At 58.8% G+C, this 24946-nt stretch overlaps 1 protein-coding gene across 1 annotated transcript; it reads right to left on the bottom strand.

Moving 5' to 3' along the window:
• Nucleotides 1–721: 721 nt before the first annotated feature.
• KIF3C (kinesin family member 3C) lies at nt 722–16591 on the bottom strand. The gene is made up of 8 exons (XM_066547677.1): nt 15167–16591; nt 7258–7359; nt 7031–7153; nt 6833–6951; nt 5084–5200; nt 3559–3667; nt 1761–1939; nt 722–990 (listed from the first exon to the last, which is right to left on the bottom strand). The coding sequence occupies exons 1-8, from the start codon at nt 16577–16579 to the stop codon at nt 897–899; spliced, it is 2256 nt and encodes a 751-aa protein (XP_066403774.1). The 5' UTR covers nt 16580–16591; the 3' UTR covers nt 722–896.
• Between the last annotated feature and the right edge of the window lie 8355 nt (nt 16592–24946).

The raw sequence follows: 24946 nt of genomic DNA, 5'->3' as shown, positions 1-24946 counted from the left end.
CTCCCAGGCTGGGCGTGTCCCTGGAGGGGCTGGAAGTGGGTGGAGATTTCCAGATTTCCAGATTTCCACCTCGGGCCGCGTCAGGAGCTGCGCACCCACGGTCAGCGATGGGAGCCTCGGTGGGGCTGTCTCCAGTGTCCCCAGAGTGTCCCCAGGGCGTGGCACGGCTGGACAAAGCCCTGGCCTTTGGGTGACTTGGTCTGGTGACTCTGCAAGCCCTGTGGATGGAGCTGGTGCTCCTGCAGTGCCAGCCGTGCCCACAGTGGGTGAGGTGTCCCTGCTGCCACCAGAGTCGATGCAGGCTGGGGAGTCCCTCTGGGGGACTCTGACAAGGCACTGCCACCACGAAGTCTCCCAATCCACGCAGAAATCTCCAAATTCCCTGGGATCCAGCACGGCAAAGCCAGCACCAGGGGCCAGGGCAGCCTCAGCTTCTGCCAAAGCTCCTGCAGAGGGGCCCGTGTCCCTCCTGCTGGGATGGAGCAGTGTCCTGGCGCTGTCCCCGTGCCCAGCCCTGTGCCAGGCGGTGTGGGCAGGGCTGGGAGCTGGGCAAACCCCGGGGGGGTCAGCACGGTGCCCACTGCCAGCCTGGATGTCCATCAGTCCGAGCACAAATCCTGCCTCCGCTCCATAAATAAATAGGTTAAATAAATAAAGTGACAGATCCGGATCAGGGGGGCGGAGGGAGGGGAGGAGAGAGGGAGGGAGGGAGGGAGGGAGGGAGGGAGGGAGGGAGGGAGGGAGGGAGGGAGGGAGGGGCAGCCGCCCTGGCCCGGGGCCGTTCGTGTCTCGCACAAACACACACAAAGTAGCTGAGGACAAGGACGAGCTGGGGCCGCTGGGCCGGGCCCCCCTCGGCCCTCGGGGGCTCAGTCCGGGACGAGGCGTCCAGGCGGTCACTCCTGGGCCGGCAGAGGGGCGGCACCCGCGGAGCTGGAGGCCAGGGACACGTGGGTGGTGGAGGAGGGCAGCGACCGCGGCGTCTGGCACCTGGGGACACAGAGACACCGTGGGGCTGCTGCCCTGCCCTGCCTTCCCACCCTGCCCAAAATCCAGCCCTTTTCCTGGTCCTTTGCCGTGCAGGCAGCACCTAAGGGCACCCCTTGCTGGGTGGGAGGGTACCTTGGGTCTGGGAAATAGGAATATCATGGAATGCTTTGGGTTGGGGAGATCTTACAATTCATCCAGTGCCAGCCCTGCCATGGCAGGGACACCTCCCACTGTGCCAGGGTGACCCAGCGCCAATGTCCAGCCTGGCCTTGGGCACTGCCAGGGATCCAGGGCCTACCCACTACCTGTGCCAGGGCCTGCCCACCCTGCCAGGGAACAATTCCTGATTGCCAAGATCCCATCCAGCCCTGCCCTCTGGCACTGGGAGCCATTCCTTGGCTCCTGTCCCTCCAGGCCTTGTCCCCAGTCCCTCTGCAGCTCTCCTGGAGCCCCTTCAGGCCCTGCCAGGGGCTCTGAGCTCTCCCTGGATCCTTCTCCCCTCCAGGTGAGCACCCCCAGCTCTCCCAGCCTGGCTGCAGCCCTGGAGCAGCTCTGGGGCCTCCTCTGGGCTCTGTCCAGCAGCCCCAGGTCCCTCTGCCCAGAGCTGCTGTTCCCCAGCACAGCCTCAGCAGCATTTCAATCTCAGCACAGCCGCAGCTCCCGGGCAGGCTCAGCCCCGACGGGACGGGGCCTCTCCCGCTCTGCCTGCCCCAGCGCCCCCTGTCCCCCCCAGCAGGTGCCAGCCGTGTCCCCGCGCCGCTGTCACCCACCAGGAGCGGGATTTGCGCACACGGGAGGCCGCCGGCCGCTCCAGGAGGCTGTCCAGGTGCATCAGGCGCTCCAGGTGCAGCGCCCGCGGGTCCTGCTCCGCCGCGGGGTCCCTGCTGCGCTCAAACTCGAAGATGGCCGGGGGGGACAGGTCCAGCTCCAGGAACATGATGTTCTCAGCCTGCCCAGGGGACAGCCAGCATGGAGTCACCGTGGGGAGGACACGGCTCCGGCTCTGGTGAGCCGCGCTGCCGGGGCAGCGGGATCCTCTCCTGGCTGCCCTGGCACTGGGCTGTGGGCTCAAGGCTCTGCTCTGGATCTCCCAGCCTGTCCCACAGCTGTCCTCTCCAATGGCAGGAGAGCCAGGAGCTCCAGGACTGGAGCTGGGAGGATCAAGCTGGGAGCCTGGATTGGTGTATCCCAGATCCCAGGAGCTTGTTTACTCCATCTTCCCTTCCAGGGTTATCCATCCCTCCACCCATCCAGTCACCATCTGCCTTCATCCACCCACCTCTAGCTCTCCAATCACCTCCATCCATCTACCCACCCACCCATCCACACATTCACACACCTCCATCCACATCCATCCATGGATCCATGGATCCATCCATCCATATAGCTCCATCCACACATCCATCCATGTCCATCCATCCATCCATCCATCCATCCATCCATCCATCCATCCATCCATCCATCCATCCATCCACCCACCCACCCATCCACACATTCACGCACATCCACCCAGACATCCATCCACATCCATCCATGGATCCATTCATCCACGCATTCACACACCTCCATCCACACATCTATCCATGTCCATCCATCCCTCCATCCATCTACATCCATCCATCCATCCCTACCCATCCACATCCATCCATCCACCCACCCATCCACATATTCATACACACCCATCACACATCCATCCACATCCACCCATGGATCCATCCATCTACACATTCATACACCTCCACCCACACATCCATCCATGTCCATCCATCCATCCATCCCCCATCCATCCATCCATCCATCCATCCATCCATCCATCCATCCATCCATCCATCCATTTCCATCCCTCCATCCATCCATCCCCCATCCATCATCCATCCATCCATCATCCATCCATCCATCCATCCATCCATCCATCCATCCATCCATCCATCCCCCATCCATCCATCCATCCATCCATCCATCCATCCATCCATCCATCCATCCATCCATCCATCCATTTCCATCCCTCCATCCATCCATCCCCCATCCATCCATCCATCCATCCATCCATCCATCCGCCCATCCATCCATCCATCCATCCATCCATCCATCCATCCATCTCCATCCCTCCATCCATCCATGTTCATCCATCCATGTATCCATACATCCATCATCCATCCATCCATCCCTACCCACCCACATCCATCCATCCATCCATCCATCCATCCATCCATCCATCCATCCATCATCCATCCATCCATCCATCCATCCATCCATCCATCCATCCATCCATCCATCATCCATCCATCCATCATCCATCGATCCATCCATCATCCATCCATCCATCCATCCATCCATCCATCCATCCATCCATCCATCATCCATCCATCCATCCATCCATCCATGTCCATCCATCCATCCATCCATCCATCCATCCATCCATCCATCCATCCATCCATCATCCATCCACCATCCATTCATATCCATCCCCCATCCATCCATGTCCATCCCTCCATCCGTCCCTCCCCACCCACCCCATTAACCCACCCCGTCCCCACCCCGTGCCCACCCCGCTGTCCCCTGGCGCACCCGGAAGCGGGGGTGGGATCTCCTGGCCATGGCCACCCTGGCGTAGTGGCTGATGGGCCTCTTGTAGCCCACGGCCGAGGTCGGGCGCCGCTTCATCTGGGAGCTGCTCCTGGAGCACACAGAGGGGGATGTGACCAACAGCGCCCCAGGGACCACGCGGGGCTGGGCTTGGAGGGGATTCACACCCATGGGCACCTACAGGAGTCACCCAGCTCTGGGGCCACTCCTGTGCATTGGCAGGGACAGGGACAGTGCCCTGGGGACAGGGACAGAGACTGTGACCTGGGGACAGGGACTATACCCTGGGGACAGGGACACAGAGACACAGGGACAGTGCCCTGGGGGCAGGGACACAGGGATGTATCCTGGGGACAGGGATGGGGACACAGGGACTGTACCCTGGGGACAAGGATAGGGACAGGGACAGGGACACAGGGACATACCCTGGGGACAGGGACAGGGACACAGGGATTGTAACCTGGGGACAGGGACACAGTGACAAGGACTGTACCCTGGGATGGGGACTGTGCCCTGGGGACAAGGACAGGGAAAGGGACAGGGACACAGGGAGAAGGACAGGGACAGGGACTGTACACTGGGGACAGGGATGGGGACACGAGGACTGTACCCTGGGGACAGGGACACAGAGACACAGGGACGTACCTTGGGGACAGGGACACAGGGACATATCCTGGGGACAGGGACAGGGACACAGGGACACAGGGACTGTACCCTGGGGACAGGAACAGAGACAGGGACTGTAACCTGGGGACAAGGACACAGGGACAGAGACAGGGACACAGGGACATACCCTGGGGACAGGGACACAGGGACTGTACCCTGGGGACAGGGACACAGAGACACAGGGACGTACCTTGGGGACAGGGACACAGGGACATACACAGGGACACAGGGACATATCCTGGGGACAGGGACAGGGACACAGGGACACGGGGACAGAGACAGGGACACAGGGACATACCCTGGGGACAGGGACAGGGACACAGGGATTGTAACCTGGGGACAGGGACACAGTGACAAGGACTGTACCCTGGGATGGGGACTGTGCCCTGGGGACAAGGACAGGGAAAGGGACAGGGACACAGGGAGAAGGACAGGGACAGGGACTGTACACTGGGGACAGGGATGGGGACACGAGGACTGTACCCTGGGGACAGGGACACAGAGACACAGGGACGTACCTTGGGGACAGGGACACAGGGACATACACAGGGACACAGGGACATATCCTGGGGACAGGGACAGGGACACAGGGACACAGGGACAGAAACAGGGACACAGGGACATACCCTGGGGACAGGGACACAGGGACACAGGGACACAGGGAAAGGGACACAGGGACAGGGACACAGGGACACAGGGACAGAGACAGGGACACAGGGACACAGGGACACAGGGACACAGGGACACAGGAACAGAGACAGGGACACAGGGACATATCCTGGGGACAGGGACACAGGGACACAGGGACACAGGGACAGGGACACAGGGACACCGGACGCACCCTCCGGCGGGAACCAGCGGCTGGAATTTCCACTGCTCCTCATCGCCGTCGAAGTACAGGCGGTTCATGATCTTGTTCTTCTCCTCGGGAGGGATGAAATTCTCGATGATCAAATACCTGAGGGATGGAGCAGGAGCAGGAGAGGAAGGGGTTAACGTGGCAGGAGACAGAAAACAGGCACAGAGGGAGGGGAAAGGCAGGAACAGAAGGAGACAGGGCAGGGAGAAGAAACATCCGGGGGATGAAAATGTGATGGAAGGGAGAGCTTGAAGGAACAGATGCAGCCATGGAAAAGGGAGAGGCAGGAGAGGACGGCATCAGAGAGGAGCCCAGGAGCTCTGGGGCTCCAGGCAGCACCAGGACCCTTCCTTCCTCTCCTGCCCTGTCTGCTCCTCCACTGCCCAGCCTGAAAATCAAGGGAAGCTCAGCAATGCCAAGTGGACCCCAGGGGGAATCTTTTCTCCTGTGTTTTTTGGGCAAGTGGAGCAGCTCTTAAAAAACTGTTTTGAGGCAAGGAGTTGCACCAGTGAGCTGTGGCTTCCAGTCAGAACCACGCTGGAGGAGAGAAGGGGCAAAACTGGAGAGGCAATTCTGTTTGTAGTGAAGCTGCTTCACCCTGCAAACGCTGCAGTGCTTGTAAATAGCTGGGGGGTTACAGAGCTGAGAGAGAGAGAGAGAGAGAGAGGAGGGTTTGAAGTGAGAACAAACCCCCGGGGGCTGCGGAGCTGCAGCTGCAGCTGCGGGAGGCTCCGGGAGGGAAAACTCTGCCAGGAGGGAGCCAGGAGCTCCAGGGAGGGAAAACTCTGCCAGGAGGGAGCCAGGAGCTCCAGGGAGGGAAAACTCTGCCAGGAGGGAGCCAGGAGCTCCAGGGAGGGAAAACTCTGCCAGGAGAGAGCCAGGAGCTCCAGGGAGGGAAAACTCTGCCAGGAGGGAGCCAGGAGCTCCAGGGAGGGAAAACTCTGCCAGGAGAGAGCCAGGAGCTCCAGGGAGGGAAAACTCTGCCAGGAGGGAGCCAGGAGCTCCAGGGGCTGGGGCCACCCCGAGTCCCCGGAGCTGCTGTCCCTTTGAGGACACTCTGGGGGCCAGAGCAGGTCACCAGGGGTGGCCTCGGGGGTCACCTCCCAGGTTCAGGCACAGCCAGGGTTTGTGCTGGAACATTTTCTGGTTTTTCCCCTTTTCCCAGCAACTCTTGGACGCCCCCTGTGCTGCTGTCCCCAGTGCCACACCTTGTGCCACCTCTGACACCTGGGCAGGGCTCGGCTGTCCCTGTCTCTGGGTGGGGTCAATCCCTCCAGTTCTGCACCCACTCTGAGCCTCTGAGCCCCCCAGCCCTGCTCTGAGCCCCCCAACCTTGCTCTGAGCACCCCAAACCTGCTCTGAGCACCCCAAACCTGTTCTAACACCCCAATCCTGCTCTGAGCACCCCAACCCCGCTCTGAGCACCCCAATCCTGCTCTGAGCATCCTAACCCCGCTCTGAGCACCCCAATCCTGCTCTGAGCATCCTAACCCTGCTCTGAGCCCCCCAACCCTGCTATGAGCACCCCCAGCCCAACTCTGAGCACCCCAGCCTTGCTCTGAGACCCCCAGCCCTGCTCTGAGCACCCCAAACCTGTTCTAACACCCCAATCCTGCTCTGAGCACCCCAATCCTGCTCTGAGCCCCCCCAGCCCAGCTCTGCACACCCATTTCTTCACGGCCACCTGGTCCAGGGGACCCCCAAGCCCCTCACCAACACCCCAACACCTACTTGAGCTTCAGCTCCCTCGTCTGCTCGTTCTGGGCCTCCTCCAGGTCCTGGCGCACGCGGATGTACTCGTCGTGCTGGTCCTGGATCTCAGCCTTCACCGCCTGCAGCTTGGCATAGAGCTGGGAGGGGACAGCAGCACCTCAGCCCTGTCCCCAAGAGGGACCTCCTCGTCCCTGTCCCCACCTGCCACGCTCTCACCTTCTTGAGCTTCTTGGTTTTGATCTCCACCTCCTGCTGCAGGGACGTGTAGGTCTCGCGCAGCTCCATGGTCTCCTCGTCCCTCAGCAGCATCTCCTGCTGCATCTCCCGCTCCCGGCGTTTCTGTGGGGCAGGGACACGGCTGGGACCGGCATGGGGACAGGGAGGACACCCCCAGGACAGCCCAGGACACCCCCAGGACAGCCCTGTCACCCCCTCCCTGATACCTGCTTGGCGATCTCCTGCCGCCTCAGCTCCAGCATCTTCTGCTGCTCGTTGGTGTGGTCCACGATGGTCCTGCCCCCGATCAGCAGCTTGCTCTCCATGGCCTGCAGGGGACAGGGGGACAGGGCAGGGGTCAGGGCTGCCATCCCCACCCCTGCCCGGGGCCTTTGCCCCATGCCACCCTCACTGGGTGTGACCCACATCCCTGATTGTGTGGTCACCCCCATCCCTGATCCCTGGTGGTCACTCCGACCCCTGATCCCTGTCCCCAGCCCTGATCCCTGCTGGTCACCCCCATCCCTGATGGTCACCCCCATCCCTGATCCCTGTCCCCACCCCTGATCCCTGTCCCCACCCCTGATCCCTGTCCCCATCTCTGGTCCCTGTCCCCAGCCCCGCTCTCAGGGATGTGGGAGGTTCAGTGTCCCTCTGCTCAGAGCCCTGCTGAGGAGGAGGAGGCTGTTCATGATTAGATTGGACATGGGGAACAATTCCCACCTGGAAAGGGCTGCCCTGCCCTGGCACAGCTGGGACTCCAGGGATGGGCAGGGATGGGCAGGGACGGGATGGGATGGGATGGGATGGGATGGGATGGGATGGGATGGGATGGGATGGGATGGGATGGGATGGGCAGGGATGGACAGCAGCTGCAGGCCAGACCCTGCCCCACCAGGGGCCAGCACACAGAAATGCATAAACAGACACATAAACATACACAAATACACACAAATACACACAGAAATGGGGCTGGGCACACAGAAATGCACAAACACTCCAAAATACACACACACAAACGGGCTGTGCACACAGAAATGGGGCTGTGCACACACAAACACACACAAATACACACAAGTACACATGCACAGGGGCTGTGCACACACAAACACACACAAATACACACAAGTACACATGCACAGGGGCTGTGCACACACAAACACACACAAATACACACAAGTACACATGCACAGGGGCTGTGCACACACAAACACACACAAATACACACAAGTACACATGCACAGGGGCTGTGCACACACAAACACACACAAATACACACAAGTACACATGCACAGGGGCTGTGCACACATAAACACACACAAATACACACAAGTACACATGCACAGGGGCTGTGCACACAGAAATGGGCCTGTGAACAAGAAATGCACAAACACACAAATATACACACAGGGGCTGTGAACACAGAAATGCACAAACACAGAAACACACAAATATACACACAAGGGCTGTGCACACAGAAATGCCAAATACACACACACAGGGAGCACATCCTGTGCCAGGCTGAGCACGTTCACACACACATCGGTATGTGTGGGAGCACCAGGTGTCTGTGCACACCATGTGTGTGTGTATGTGCACATTGTGTGTGTGTGTGTGTGCACTGTGTGTGTGTGTGTGCACACACTCTGTGTGTGTGTGTGTATGTGCACACCGTGTGTGTGTGTACGTGCACACTGTGTGTGTGTGCACTGTGTGTGTGTGTATGTGCACACTGTGTGTGTATGTATGTGTGCACTGTGTGTGTATGTATGTGCACACTGTGTGTGTGTGTGTGTGCACACCATGTGTGTGTGTATGTGCACACTGTGTGTGTATGTATGTGCACACTGTGTGTGTGTGTGTGTGTGTGTGTGTGCACCATGTGTGTGTGTGCACTGTGTGTGTGTGCACTGTGTATGTATGTGCACACGGTGTGTCTGTGTGTGTGCACTGTGTGTGTATGTATGTGCACACCATGTGTGTGTATGTGCACACCGTGTGTGTGTGTATGTGCACACCGTGTGTGTGTATGTGCACACCATGTGTGTGTGTATGTGCACACCGTGTGTGTGTGTATGTGCACACTGTGTGTGTGTGTGTGTGTGTGCACTGTGTGTATGTGCACACCATGTGTGTGTGTATGTGCACACCGTGTGTGTATGTGCACACTGTGTGTGTGTGTATGTGCACACCGTGTGTGTGTATGTGCACACCATGTGTGTGTGTATGTGCACACCGTGTGTGTATGTGCACACCATGTGTGTGTGTATGTGCACACCATGTGTGTGTGTATGTGCACACTGTGTGTGTGTGTATGTGCACACCGTGTGTGTGTATGTGCACACCATGTGTGTGTGTATGTGCACACCGTGTGTGTATGTGCACACCGTGTGTGTGTGTATGTGCACACCGTGTGTGTGTATGTGCACACCATGTGTGTGTGTATGTGCACACCGTGTGTGTGTGTATGTGCACACTGTGTGTGTGTGTGTGTGTGCACTGTGTGTGTGTATGTGCACACCATGTGTGTGTGTGTGTGTGTGCACTGTATTATGTGCACACTGTGTGTGTCTATGTACACACTGTATGTGTGTGTGTATGTGCACTCTGCGTGTATGTGCACACTGTGTGTGTGTGTCTATGCACACAGTGTGTGTGTGCATTCTTTGAGCACACTGTGTGTGTGTGCACACTGTGTGTGTGTATGCACTCTGTGTGTGTCTGTGTGTGTGTATGTGCACGCTGTGTGTGTCTATGTGCACATTGTATGTGTGTGTGTTTATATACACAGTGTGTGTGTGCACTCTTTGAGCACACTGTGTGTGTGTGTGCACACTGTGTGTGTATGCACTCTGTGTGTGTCTGTGTGCGTGTATGTGCACGCTGTGTGTCTATGTGCAAACTGTATGTGTGTGTGTGTTTATATACACAGTGTGTGTGTGTATGCACTGTGTGTGTCTGTGTGTGTGTATGTGCACAGTGTGTGTGTCTATGTGCACATTGTATGTGTGTGTTTATATACACAGTGTGTGTGTGCACTCTGTGTGTGTGTGCACTCTGTGTCTGTGTGCACAGTGTGTTTGTATTTGTGTGTGTGTGCACACTCTGTGAGTCTGTGTGCACACTGTGTGTGTCCATGTGCACACTGTGTGTGTCTGTGTGGACACTGTGCATGTATTTGTGTGTGTATGCGCACACTCTGTGTGTGTCCATGTGCACACCATGTGTGTGTGTATTTGTGTATTTGTGTGTGTGTGTGCACACTCTGTGTCCATGTGCACACTCTGTGTGTGTATTTGTGTGTGTGTGTGTGCACTCTCTGTGTCCATGTGCACACCATGTGTGTGTGTATTTGTGTGTGTGTGCACACTGTCTGTGTCCATGTTCACACTCTCCGTGTGTGTATTTGTGTGTGTGTGTCCATGTTCACACTCTGTGTGTGTGTGTGTGCACACTCTATGTCCATGTTCACACTGTGTGTGTGTATTTGTGTGTGTGTGCACACTGTCTGTGTCCATGTTCACACTCTCTGTGTGTGTATTTGTGTGTGTCCATGTGCACACTCTGTGTGTGTGTGTGCACACTCTGTGTGTGTGTGTGTGTGTGTGTGCACTGTGTGTGTGTGCACACTCTGTGTGTGTGTGTGCACACTGTGTATTTGTGTGTGTGTGTGCACACTGTCTGTGTCCATGTGCACACTCTCTGTGTGTATTTGTGTGTGTGCACACTCTGTGTGTGTCCATTTGCACACTCTCTGTGTGTGTATTTGTGTGTGTGTGTCCATGTTCACACTCTGTGTGTGTGTGTGCGCACTCTCTGTGTCCATGTGCACACTGTGTGTGTATTTGTGTATTTGTGTGTGTGTGTGCACACTGTCTGTGTCCATGTGCACACCATGTGTATTTGTGTGTGTGTGTCCATGTGCACACTCTGTGTGTGTGTATTTGTGTGTGTGTGTCCATGTTCACACTCTCTGTGTCCATGTGCACACTCTCTGTGTGTGTATTTGTGTGTGTCCATGTGCACACTCTGTGTGTGTGTGTGCACACTCTGTGTGTGTGTGTGTGTGTGTGTGCACTGTGTGTGTGTGCACACTCTGTGTGTGTGTGTGCACACTGTGTATTTGTGTGTGTGTGTGCACACTGTCTGTGTCCATGTGCACACTCTCTGTGTGTATTTGTGTGTGTGCACACTCTGTGTGTGTCCATTTGCACACTCTCTGTGTGTGTATTTGTGTGTGTGTCCATGTTCACACTCTGTGTGTGTGTGTGCGCACTCTCTGTGTCCATGTGCACACTGTGTGTGTATTTGTGTATTTGTGTGTGTGTGCACACTGTCTGTGTCCATGTGCACACCATGTGTGTGTATTTGTGTGTGTGTGTCCATGTGCACACTCTGTGTGTGTGTATTTGTGTGTGTGTGTCCATGTTCACACTCTCTGTGTCCATGTGCACACTCTCTGTGTGTGTATTTGTGTATTTGTGTGTGTGTGTGCACACTGTCTGTGTCCATGTGCACACCATGTGTGTGTATTTGTGTGTGTGTGTCCATGTTCACACTCTCTGTGTGTGTATTCATGCCCTGCAGCCCTGCTCCCATGTCAGGGTGTCCATGGGGGACAAATGGGGGGGACACCCTGTGCCCCCCATGGCTGCACCTCAGCGGTGTCAGCAGGGGCAGACCCAGATGTCCCCAGGACACCTCACACAGCTTCAAAACTCAATGTCCCAGCCACAGAGACAGCTCAGCCACCACCTCTGCAATGTCCCCTCTGCCACCAGCACGTGGCCACCCTCACCCCCTGGGCACAGCCCTTGTGTCCCTCTGGCCCCCCAGATCCAGGGGATCTGCTCCTCACAGGGCCTGCTCCCCTCCCCACTGCCATGGCCACAGCCCTGGGGGACAGCAAGGCCACCAGGCCACCCCAAGGGCAGTGCCAGCACTGGGGGGGGCACATGGTGGTCATGGTGCTGCTGTCACCTGTCCCTGGGCAGGGGTCTCCATGGGGGTGCTGTGCACAGAGTGGGGGCTCTGGCAAACCTGTGGCCCCCATCCCCACCCACACCTGCCTGGGGCAAGGCTCTATTTCCATGCTATTCCCCCCAGTTTTCCCCTTCCAGCTGCAGGGGATGCATTGTGGGTTCTGGAGGAACCCAGGGGACACCCCAAAGCTGTGCCAGCAGCCCCAGGGGACACCCCCACAGCCATGCCAGCAGCACCCAGCACCCAGGGGACACCCCCACAGCCATGCCAGCAGCACCCAGCACCCAGGGGACACCCCACAGCTGTGCCAGCAGCCCCAGGGGACACCCCCACAGCTGTGCCAGGAGCACCAGGGGACACCCCCACAGCTGTGCCAACAGCACCCAGGGGACACCCCCACAGCTGTGCCAGGAGCACCAGGGGACACCCCACAGCTGTGCCAGCAGCACCCAGCACCCAGGGGACACCCCACAGCTGTGCCAGCAGCCCCAGGGGACACCCCACAGCTGTGCCAACAGCACCCAGCACCCAGGGGACACCCCCAGAGCTGTGCCAGCAGCCCCAGGGGACACCCCACAGCTGTGCCAGCAGCCCCAGGGGACACCCCACAGCTGTGCCAACAGCACCCAGCACCCAGGGGACACCCCCAGAGCTGTGCCAGCAGCCCCAGGGGACACCCCCACAGCTGTGCCAACAGCACCCAGGGGACACCCCCAAAGCCTTGGGTGCCCCAGCCAGCCCCCCTGACCCTGGGGATCCCTCCCTCCTCCCTTTGGATGGGTGCCCCAGGCTGGGTGTTCTACTGGGGGCTGACACCCCCAAGGGCAGCCCCCCACCCGGTCTGTGCCATCCCCTGCCAGGGCTGGGGGCACTGGGGTGCCAGGAGCCCCTCAGCCCTTGTCCTCCAAACCCAGTTCTTGGTCCCAGTTGCTCCCCTTGATGCTGAGTGTCCCCTGGGGACCCCGCTGGGGCGCAGGATGGGGACAAGGCGGGTGCTGGGACAATGATGCCACTGCCATCCCCTCCCTGGCACCATCCCTGCCAGATTAAGAGGTTTCTCAGTGCCACTGTTTCCTCCCTGCCAGGGCATTGATTCCCTCTAAGGAGGAGACTCCCAATCTCCTTTAGCACTAAGCCTCTCCCAGGAACTCATTTCCGGCACCCAAAGAACTTCCCAGCCCTTTCCCTCCCGCTGACCTCGGCCTCAGCCCCTGGCACGGCCCTTGGAAACAGCCACACCCCATACCCAGCTCCCCTGAGGCACAGCCCCTCGGCCTGGGCACACATCTGGGCACCCAGGAGCACATCTGGGCACCCAGGAGCACATAAGGGCACCTAGGAGCACATCTGGTGGCCCAGGAGCACATCTGGGGGCCCAATGCACATCTGCTGGGGCAGGCTGACCCCACCTCTCTGAGCTCCATGTCCCACATGTCCCAGCTGGGTGGCAGAGGCAGAGCCCACACCCAGCAGTGTGACAATAAGGCAGGGTGCAGTGTGTCACCCGTGGGGAGAGGGGCACCCTGTGTCCCCCTGTCACCTCAGCTCTCTTTGCCATGGTCACTACGGAGCCAGTGGCTCCTTGCCCGGCCCCACAGTGTGGCAAAGCTGCCCATGAGCACCCTGAGGCCACCCAGTGTCCCCACAGTGTCCCACGGGCTGTGCCCTCTGGCACAGGGGGATTTGTGCTCACTGAGGTGACACCTCTCTGCTGTCACTGTTCTGGAGCCCCATAGTCAGAGGGTCCCTGTGTGCAGAGCAGCCCCAAAGGCCACCAAAAGGGCCATGGTGTCATCTTGCCTCCGGCCCTGCCTGGTTACTCAGCAGTTCCAGGACACACAGTGGCCCTGAGCCAGCCCTGCTGAGCCAGACAGGGACACTGTGCTGGACAGCTGCCAGCCCAGCCCAGCCTGCACCCCACAGCCTGCACCCCACAGCGATGGGGGATGGCTGCAGAGACCCCTGGGCCGGGGCATCCTGCAGTGCCAGGACACTTGGCACGGGACACTTGTCACGGGACACCCGCTGTGCCAGCCAGCAGCCCACGGCTGTGCCCCGGTGGCACGTCCCAGTGCCATCCCACGCTCTCTGTGCGGGCACCCAGGCACGGTCACGCATCCCTGGGCACAATCACACATCCCTGGGCACGGCCACGTGTCCCTGGGGCTGCAACAAACACCAGCCTGGGCATGGGAGAGGGTCCAGACCCCTGCCCAGCCCTGGCACCCCGGGCATGTCCCCACCAGAGGGTCCCTCCCTGCCTGGGCTCCAGCCCAGTCCCTGCATCCAGTGAGTGCCAGCCAGAGGGGCTGTGCCAGAGGGGCTGTGCCACGGGGGCCATGCTGAGTGTGATGCCAAGGCTCCCTCCCCACTGGGGGTCCCAGCCCCAAGGCCACCACGGGCAGGGGGCAGGGGTCAGGACCCCCCCAGTGCAGTGGGGACAGGAGCAGGGCTGGGGCAGGGGGAGGTGCAGCCCCAGAGCCCGGCACAGCTGGGGCTGCCGTGGCCCCTCTCACCCTCAGCACCAAAGCCCTGAGCATCCCTGAGCCAGCAGTGGTGCCCCCATCCACCCTGCTCTGGCTCGGGGTGCCAGGAAGGGTTTGGGGTGGGGAGGGGGACGGGGGTCCCTGCAGAGCTGCCAGGCCCTGCCCATCCCCACAGAGCCCACTGGGAGCCAGGAGCTGCACAGAACTGGGGGCAGGTGGGGACAGGTGCCCCATGTCCCCAGCTCCAGCCCTGGGCTGGCTCCCGAGGCCAGCAGGGACGAATCTGCAGCATCACTCCCATCACTCCCCCTTCCCACACCAGCTGCTTTGTTGTGCCGAAGGGGACAAGAGCTGAGCAAAGCACACCCGTGCCACAGTGACCCTCTCCCCTGTGGCCCTTCCCTGCCACTCCCTGCAGCTCCCACACAGGTCCCCACAGTGTCCCCACGCAGGTCTGAGGGCCAGCCCAGCCCAGCCCCACGCCGGAGCCTGGGGCTGCCCTTGGGGACCCTGCCTGGTCCCCTCACTTGGGAGGCTCCCTTGCTGGGCACACGGTGGGCACCTCCCTCAGGCTCCCTGCTTGGGATCCATTCCCACTCCACACCAGGGGCTGGGGGGCACGGCAGGCACCCCGGCCCCATTTGTCACCATGCCTGGCAACACAAACCTTGTACTTGATGGCCAGCAGCTCCGTGGCCTCCTGCTCCTTCCGCAGGTCCTCTATCATCTTCTCCTTCTCCTGGAGCAGCTTCTGCTTCTCCTCACTCACCAGGCTGTGGTCATCCTGGATAGCGGCTTTCTCCTCTTCCAGCCTCTCCTTCTGCTCCTTCAAGTAATTCTCCATGGTCTTCTCCAGGCCATCCTCATTCTCGTCCTCCCCTTCATTGTCCACGGTGCCCTCTCCATCCATTGCTTTCTTCCTCCGGCTGCTCCTCCTCCTCTTCTTGCCCAGCATCCCGCGTTTCTCCAGCTGGGCTTTCAGCCGCACGATCTCCTCCTGGAACTCCCGCAGCAAGGTGTCCTTGGGGTCCTCGTTCACCCGGGGCTTGTTCTTGATGTTCTTGGCCCTGTTGGCGAACCTGAGGGTGGAGAGGCTCTCGTCGTAGCTGTGCGAGGCCGGGCCCAAGGTGGCCACCATGATTGTCTTGGCGTTGCCCCCGAGGGAGTCCTGCAGCAGGCGGGTGAGCTTGGAGTCCCGGTAGGGGATGTGCGTGCTCCGGCCGTCCACCAGCGCCGAGATGACGTTGCCCAGGGCCGAGAGGGAGAGGTTGATCTTGGAGGCCTCCTTGGGGCGCTCTCCGTGGGCCCCCATTTTGTTCTGGCGCTCGCTGCCGGCCAGGTCCACGAGGTTGAGCTTGCCCACGCGGATGTGCTCCTCGCCGTCCGGGCCCGTCTCGCTGCACTCGATGGTGATCAGGAAGATGGCGTGGGAGCGCGAGCTGTGCTCGTTCATGTTGGTGCTGCCCACGGAGCGCGTCTGGCTGCCCAGGTTCATCACGTGCTCGATCTCCTTGACGTTCTTGGTCACGAAGGACGAGAGGTCCTTGATGTACACCCCGGTCTCGGGGTTCTCCTTCAGCTCCAGCTTCTTGCTCTGGTCCTTGGCGAGGAGGTCCCTGATCTCCTCCTGGTAGATCTCCAGGTACGAGGCCCTCACCAGGTACTGCTGGTTCTGCGAGCGGGAGATGTGGGTGAAGATGTGCTCGAAGGCGCTGGGGATGATGCCGCGCTTCTCGGGCTCCGCCCAGGCGCCCTGCATGGTGTAGGTCTTGCCGGTGCCGGTCTGGCCGTAGGCGAAGACGGTGCCGTTGAAGCCTTGCAGCACCGAGTCGATGAGCGGCCGCACGGTCTCATCGTAGAGGTCGGCCTGCTTGGAGCTGGCGTCGTACACGGCGTCGAAGGTGAAGGTCTTGGGCAGCTCCCCGGGGGCGGCGCGGGGGTTGCGGATGCTCACCTGGCCCAGCTTCACGTCCAGCTCCAGGACGCGCTCGTATCCCGCCGCCTCCTCCCGCCGGCTCATGGGCCGGCACCGGGCCACCACCCGGAGCGCCTCGCAGCCGCTGCGGGGCTTACCGGCCATGGCGGCGGCGGGCGGGGCCGGCGGCGCAGCGGGGCTGGGGGGCTCAGCCGCGCCGCCCCCGCGGCATCCCCGGGGCCGAGGCCGGGGCCGGGGCCGGGGCCGGGGCGGAGCGGGCGGGGCCGGGGCGGGGGGCGCGGGCGGCCGGGGCGCGGCGGGGCGGCCCCGCCGGGCGCTCGCTCATGGCAGCGCGGCCGCTGCGCCCCGCCCGGTGCGGGGATGGGGCGGGCGGGGCGGGCCGGGGCGGGGCGCGGCCGCGCCGCGATTGGTGCGCGCTCCCGCAGCCGCGCCCGCGCCCCCCCCCCCCGAGCGCGCTCCCGCGGCCGCGCACCCGCAGGCGCGGGCGGGAGCGCCGCCGGCCCCCCCGGGCACGCCGGGAGCTGTAGTGCGGCCTTTGTGCTGAGCCCGGGATGAGGGGATCGGGGGCAGCACCGGGGCGCGGAATGAAGGATGCGGGACCGGGATGCTGCATCGGAATGCAGAACCGGCTTGTGGGATCGGGATGTGGGATGAAGGATGCGGCGTTGGAATGCGGGATTGGGATGTGGGATGAAGGATACGGGTCTGCCGAGCGGGGCTGGGATGCAGGATTAGGATGCGGGATGCAGAATGCAGGATTGGGATATGGGATCACAAATGCAGGAATGGCATGCAGGATGCAGAACTGGGATATGGGATGAAGGATGCACGACTGGGATGTAGGACAAAGGACTGGAATGTAGGACTGGGATACTGCACTGGAATGCAGGACTGGGGTGTGGGATGAAGGATGCAGTGCTGGGATGCAGCACTGGAATGCAGGACTGAGGTTCTGGGCTGGGATGCTGCATTGGAATGCAGGAGTGGAATGCAGGATGAAGGATTCCAGATGAAGGATTGAGGATGAGGGATGCAGGTCTGGGATGTGGGATACAGGATGTGGGCTGCAGAATGCAGGATGCAGGATTTGTGTCCGTGATGGAGAGTGTTTTTGTGGAATGCAGGATGTGGGATGCAGGATGCAGGGTGCAGGGTCCATGTTGGGGGATCAGGGATGTGGCATTGGGATGCAGGACAGAGGCAGGAGAGGCAGGAGAAGCAGGGGATGCCCAGTCCCATCCCATCCCTGTGGGGCCGAGGCAGGGTCACCCTGTGGAGTCTGGGGGTCCCTGGGCTGTCCCAGGCTCTGTGACACCTTGCAGCCAGGCATGGCTGCTGCATCCCAGGGGGAATAATCCCAGTGCCTTATGGGGCTGCGGGGGGACATTAAACATTCTTGTGGTTAATCAAGTCTGAGCAGCCACCCGCTCCTTCCCCAGAACCAGAGATTATCCCATAATTAATTAATTAGGGTATTTGCTGCCATACACAGGCCTGCCTGGTGCTGTCTGAGTCCTCCTGCTCCAGGAGGAGCTTCCAGGCAGGGACAGTCCCCTCCCAAAGACACAGCCCCAGCCATAGAGGGGGACCAGGGGACAAAGCAGGGTGTGAGGGAGGAAAGTGGGAGGGAGATACAGCAGGGATGGAGGGGAGATGGAATTGGGATGGAGGAACAATGGAGGGGGCAAGTGCAGGATGGAGAGGATGAAGGGGGATGGAGGGGGATGGAAGCTTCAGGGGAGGCAGGGTGGGAGGGGGGATGCAGCAGAGATGGAGGGGGAGTGGAGGGAGGATGACAGGGATGATGCAGGGGGGTGGACAGATGGAGGTGATGGGGAAGGTAATAAATGGAGGGGGCAATAGAGGAGGATGGAGGGGGCAGTGGAGGTGGAGTTGAGGGATGGAGGGACAATGGAGGGGATGGAGGCTGTTATGGAGAGGGATGAAGGGAGTGATGGGAAGGTGGAGGAGGTAGAGAATGGGATGGGGGACAATGGGGGCTATGGAGGGGGCACTGCTGGGGCCACCTTTCCTTGTCTGCCCTTTCCCAGGGAAGGCTCCATCCCAGGGTGCTGCAGCTGGGCCCTGTCAGGGGCACAGCCACCGGGTGGGGACAGCCCCCATGGCACAGCACAGACCTGGCGGTGCTGTCCCCACTGTGGCCCCACATCCTGGCTCCCCACCAAGGCCCTGTGCCATGGGCAGGGACCCAGGTGCTGCCTGTGGCACTGTCCCCGTGTCCCCAGGGATGAGTTCAGGGGCACCATAGCCCCACTCCCCTGGCAGACCCTGGCTGTCCCCAGATCCCCTGCAGGACAGGCAGGTGGGTGACACACAGGAACAGGAGGATGTACAGGCAGGGCATGAGACATGGCAGGGACAGAGGGCACATGTCAGGAGCAGGGACATGTAGGGACAGTGTGACATGTCAGGTGGGGTAACCTGTAGGGACACAGTGACATAGGGAGGGTGAGGTGACATGCAGGGACACAGTGCCAGGTGGGGCAGGGTGCCAGGTAGGCCAGGGTGACACAAAAGGACAGTCCTTGGCCACAGGTGTCAGCAGAGCACCAGAGTGTGCTAGTGGTGGCCAGTGGCCTCTGGCCTTGGGGCTGACTCTTGGCACTGTTCCTGGGGTGGTGGGGCTCAGGGGACAGTGAACCCCCATTGTGGCCATCCTGGGCCAGCCCTGGGATGCCTGGGCAGGGACTCTGTGGGGCAACCACCCCACAGAAGCCCCCTAAGCTCCTTCTGTGTATGGGAGGGGTATGCTGTGTGTATGGTGCCTGTGGGGGATATGGTGTTTATGGGGTGATATTGTGTCTATGGGGTGATATGGGGTGATATGGTGTGTATGGGGATATGGTGTGTATGGGGATATGGTGTGTGGGGGGTGATATGGTGTGTATGGGGTGATGTGGTGAGTATGGAAACATGTCATGTATGGGGACATGGTGTGTATGGGATGATATGGTGTGTATGGGGTGATATGCTGTCTATGGGGTGATATGCTGTCTATGGGGTGATATGGCGTCTATGGGGACATGGTGTGTATGGGATGATATATTGTCTGCAGGGTGATATGGTGTCTATGGGGACATGGTGTGTATGGGGTGATATGGTGTGTTTGGGGACACGCTGTCTATGGGGTGATATGGTGTCTATGGTGTGTATGGTGTCTATGGGATGACATGCTGTCTATGGGGTGATATGCTGTCTATGGGATGACATGCTGTCTATGGTGTGTATGGTGTCTATGGTGTGTATGGTGTCTATGGGATGACATGCTGTCTATGGTGTGTATGGTGTCTATGGGGTGATATGGTGTGTATGGGGTGATATGCTGTCTATGGTGTGTATGCTGTCTATGGGGTGATATGGTGTCTGTGGGGTGATATAGTGTCTATGGGGTGTATGCTGTCTATGGTGTGATATGGTGTCTGTGGGGACATGGTGTCTGTGGGGTGATATGGTATCTATGGGGTGATATGCTGTCTATGGTGTGTATGATGTCTATGGGGTGATATGGTATCTATGGGGTGATATGCTGTCTATGGGGTGATATGCTGTCTATGGTGTGTATGCTGTCTGTGGGGTGATATGGTGTCTGTGGGGTGATATGGTGTCTATGGTGTGTATGGTGTCTATGGGGTGATATGCTGTCTATGGGGTGTATGCTGTCTATGGTGTCTATGGTGTCTATGGGGTGATATGGTATCTATGGGGTGTATGCTGTCTATGGGGTGATATGCTGTCTATGGGATGACATGCTGTCTATGGGGTGATATGCTGTCTATGGGGTGATATGGTGTCTATGGTGTGTATGCTGTCTATGGTGTGTATGCTGTCTATGGTGTGTATGGTGTCTATGGGGTGATATGGTGTCTATGGTGTGTATGCTGTCTATGGGGTGTATGCTGTCTATGGGATGACATGCTGTCTATGGGGTGATATGCTGTCTATGGTGTGTATGCTGTCTATGGGGTGATATGGTGTCTATGGGGTGATATGGTGTCTATGGGGTGATATGGTATCTATGCGGTGATATGCTGTCTATGGTGTGTATGGTGTCTATGGGGTGATATGCTGTCTATGGGGTCATATGCTGTCTATGGGGTGATATGGTGTCTATGGGGTGATATGGTGTCTATGGTGTGCATGGTGTCTATGGGGTGATATGCTGTCTATGGGGTGATATGGTGTCTATGGGGTGATATGGTGTCTATGGTGTGCATGGTGTCTATGGGGTGATATGGTATCTATGGGGTGATATGCTGTCTATGGGGTGATATGGTGTCTATGGTGTGTATGCTGTCTATGGTGTGTATGGTGTCTATGGTGTGTATGGTGTCTATGGGGTGATATGGTGTCTATGGTGTGTATGGTGTCTATGGGGTGATATGGTGTCTATGGTGTGCATGGTGTCTATGGGGTGATATGGTGTCTATGGTGTGTATGGTGTCTATGGGGTGATATGGTGTCTATGGTGTGCATGGTGTCTATGGGGTGATATGGTGTCTATGGTGTGTATGGTGTCTATGGGGTGATATGGTGTCTATGGTGTGTATGCTGTCTATGGGGTGTATGCTGTCTATGGGATGACATGCTGTCTATGGGGTGATATGGTGTCTATGGGGTGATATGGTGTGTATGGGATGACATGCTGTCTATGGGGTGATATGCTGTCTATGGGGTGATATGGTGTCTATGGTGTGTATGCTGTCTATGGGATGCCATGCTGTCTGTGGGGTGATATGCTGTCTATGGGGTGATATGGTGTCTATGGGGTGATATGCTGCCTATGGTGTGTATGCTGTCTATGGGGTGATATGCTGTCTATGGGGTGATATGGTGTCTATGGGATGACATGCTGTCTATGGGGTGATATGCTGTCTATGGGGTGATATGGTGTCTATGGGATGACATGCTGTCTATGGTGTGTATGCTGTCTATGGGGTGATATGCTGTCTATGGGGTGATATGGTGTCTATGGTGTGTATGGTGTCTATGGTGTGTATGGTGTCTATGGGATGACATGCTGTCTATGGGGTGATATGCTGTCTATGGGGTGATATGGTGTCTATGGGGTGATATGCTGCCTATGGTGTGTATGCTGTCTATGGGGTGATATGCTGTCTATGGGGTGATATGCTGTCTATGGGGTGATATGCTGTCTATGGGGTGATATGGTGTCTATGGGATGACATGCTGTCTATGGGGTGATATGCTGTCTATGGGGTGATATGGTGTCTATGGTGTGTATGGTGTCTATGGGATGACATGCTGTCTATGGTGTGTATGCTGTCTATGGGGTGATATGGTGTCTATGGGGTGATATGCTGTCTATGGGGTGTATGGTGTCTATGGGATGACATGCTGTGTATGGGGTGATATGCTGTTTATGGGGTGATATGCTGTCTATGGGGTGATATGGTGTCTGTGAAGGGTCCTGGTGGCACAGCTGCTGACATCCCAGTGCAGCTGTTGTTCTCATGTGTTGGCACATGGGAATGGAGCACCTGCAGGGGTGGGTTGCCAGATCCTGAGCTGGGGTGACACTGAGCTGCCTGGGGCAGGGGACACGCTCTGGGTGCCACATAGGGTGGGGTGACATTTGGGGCCTGCATGTGTCCCAAAGTGCTTCAGAAGGGCTGGGGGAGCCCGGTTCCTGTGACCTTGGTTTTCCTGTTCCTCCCCATCAGGAGTTCCCACGTCCTACAGCCGACCTGGGACACCCCAGCTGTCCCTTGGGGTGGATACCCCTGAGAGTATCCAGCCCCTGGAAACCTGGTGGGCTTTGGGTCCCTGCAGCAATCCCACCACAGCCAACACTGGGCCACCAAGGGTATCCCTGGACAGCACAGTCACCTCTGGGACACTGCAGCCATCCCTGGGTACTGTGGACACCCCAATTCCCAGCCCTTGTGGGTGACTGGAGGGATCTGGGGGGGCTGTGGCCCCATGTACCCTGTAGTCCCTGGGACACTCGACACCCTTGGCTGGCAGTGAGGGTGGCATGAGACCTTGGGACCTCCTTCCCACAGTCTGCCCCCAGGCTCTTGGCATTCCCTGGCTGCCAGAGCCAGGCAGATGTGGGAGGGAAGGGATGCCCAGCGCTGGGGTGATGTTATCCCACCCAGGAGGCCCTCTCCCATCTCCTTCAGCACTGCCATCCCTGTGGCATTCCAGGCTAGTAAAGGGGACACTGTTAAAGGGGAAAGGCTGCCAGGGACACGCCAGGACCTGCCCCACATGCCCCAGAGCAGCAGCTCCCCCTGAGGCACCGATAGCCCTGTTCCCCTTGGGCTGCACCTGGTGTGGGACTGTGGGGCTGGGGACCAGCTCCCCCCTCCCAAACCCTGCTCTGAGGTGGCTCAGATCTGCCCTCACTGCAGCCCCACTCAGGTGCAGGTGCAGTCCTTCATTCCCAGCTCCTGCTGCCATTCCCAGCTCACTGCCCTGGAGCACTTGCACTTTTCACTCGAAACCAAGGGTGTAACAAGAGCACTCCGTGGCTGCCAAAGCCTTCTCACCTTTGCTGTCACCAGGAACTTGTGCTGGAGCTCAGGAACATCCTCTGGTCAGAGTGCTGCCTCTGTTAGCAGGGTCACAGGAGGCACCCCTGTCCCCAGGGAGGACCTCTTCCCTCTGTGGGTGCTGCTGTGGGGACAGATGGAAGTTCACACAAGTTGGGAACAGGGAAATCAGTCTCTGTGCTGGCAGTGTTGTGTTGACATTCCTTAGGATTTTTCTTGGTGTTTGGCCAGCTGGTAGTGGTGTTGGCTGGAGCAGCCCTGGAGAAAAGCCTGTCCTCCCTGGTGGGAAAAGGACACGTCCAGTGTGATGTTCCCAGCTCGGGCTGCAGCTCAGAGGGTGGATCCTCTCGTTTTCCCACACCAATGACCCTTCATCCTCTCAATCTCTTGGCTTCTATGGGGGGGAAGGGATGCTGAGGCTCCAGCAGGCATTTGGCTGCTTTCCCTCAAATCCAGCTTGCCAGCACTCCCAGAGATCCAGTGGGTTTATTTCCCATTTCCCTTCTCTGTGGCAGTTCTGTGGTTCAGCTCAGCTCTTTGTGGCACTCCTCATCCTCCTCATGCTCCTGGCTTCCCTCCTGCCATCCCCATCTCCATGTGCCACATTGCTGCTGGGGGAGCTTGGGAAGCAGCAGGGCCTCAGGCTCCAGCCACCCTTTTGGGCTGAGATCAGAGGTTTTGTGGTTTTTCAGGCTGTGAACTGAGCAGGGGCTGCCCAAGCACAGCACAGGAGGGCTGGGAAAGGGGGAAGCAGGAAGAGAATCACCCCAGTGCAAAATTCACCCCATATCCAAAGTGGGGGAGCAGGAGGGGCAGCACAGCTCACACTAAGCCTGGATTTAGGATGGATCAGTTTGCCAGCAGCTGACTCCTCTATAATTAGACAGCAGCAGTGGAACAGGAGCCAGCTCCAACATCCCCCCATGCACAGCATTCCACATGAGCCCCGGAGGTGTAAACAGCCTCAGGAGGGTTGAGCTGTGTCTCCTCACCAATGGAGACACAGGAATGCAAAGTGCTGCCTCTCCTGCAGGCCCTCAGGCTGCCCCCAGCAGAAGATGTGGCCCCAGTGGATAAATCCCACGGGGATGCAGGCTGGGTGGTTTAGCAGCATCTTGTCCCATGTCATTCCAGGGGCTGGAAGGAGCTGCAGCCCTGCCTGGCTTCAGGCCCTGCGGGATGGGAGCCCACACATGCCTGGTGCCCCTGGGTTGTGGCTCCTGAGCCATGTCCCAGCTCCTGTGTGACCTGGGGAACTCCGTGTCTGCTTGCCAAGGTGCCACAGCCCTGGGCTGTGCCCTCTTCCCACCTCTGGCATCGCCTCACACACAAGCTGAGAGAGGGAAAAGGGACGGCTGGCAGTTGTGTGGGAGTCTCCAGGCTTTTATCTTGCCCATGGTTTCCAACAGATGTGGAGTGAGCAATGTCTGTAAGGCAGCAGCTCAGCTTTGCTGCACTGAGATTAAAGGATTTAATAATCTGCTGGCAAGATGTAATTGAAAAAGGCAGAGCTCTGGCTGTGCAGCACTCAGCTGAGGCACCGGGGCATTCCCACGCTCCTGAGATCCCTGCAAACCTTCCAGCAAGCCCAGCAAATCCCACTGTGTGGGGCAGGCCCTGCTCTCCATGGATCCAGGGACTAACACTTCATCTTCCTTTGTAGGTAACTATTGATTTGTCAGAACTGAGCTGCCAGGGAGCTTTTCCCTCTGTACCTCAAGCTGCTCCAGAAGGGATAAGGAACCCAAAGTGGCACTGCCTCCGTGCTGGGTACATCTGGATGTGGCACATGGGGACAGGGGTTGGTGGTGGGAACTGCTGGGTATGATGGTCTCAAGGGGTTTTCCAACATCAGTGATTCCGTGATCCTGTGAGTCCAGGTACATCTCTGGGTACTGAGGGGAGCAGAGCTGCCCTTGCTGGAGGTCAAAGCTTCATTCAGCAGCAGTGGGGATCCATCCATCCATCCATCCAT

Source organism: Molothrus aeneus, chromosome 3 (genome assembly GCF_037042795.1).
Source record: "Molothrus aeneus isolate 106 chromosome 3, BPBGC_Maene_1.0, whole genome shotgun sequence".
In the NCBI taxonomy this organism is placed as follows: domain Eukaryota; kingdom Metazoa; phylum Chordata; class Aves; order Passeriformes; family Icteridae; genus Molothrus; species Molothrus aeneus.
This window is presented reverse-complemented; position numbering and strand designations above follow the sequence as displayed.

Bases quoted from the DNA above. Each gene is read 5' to 3' on its own strand.
- KIF3C (XM_066547677.1), bottom strand. From the start codon at position 16,579: ATGGCCGGTAAGCCCCGCAGCGGCTGCGAGGCGCTCCGGGTGGTGGCC. The intron at 7,154-7,257 runs GTATCAGGGAGG...CCTGCCCCACAG, and splicing joins GGCAGGAGATCGCCAAGCAG to AAACGCCGGGAGCGGGAGAT. The intron at 1,940-3,558 runs GTGCGCCAGGGG...TCCCCTGGGCAG, and splicing joins GATCCCACCCCCGCTTCCGG to GCTGAGAACATCATGTTCCT.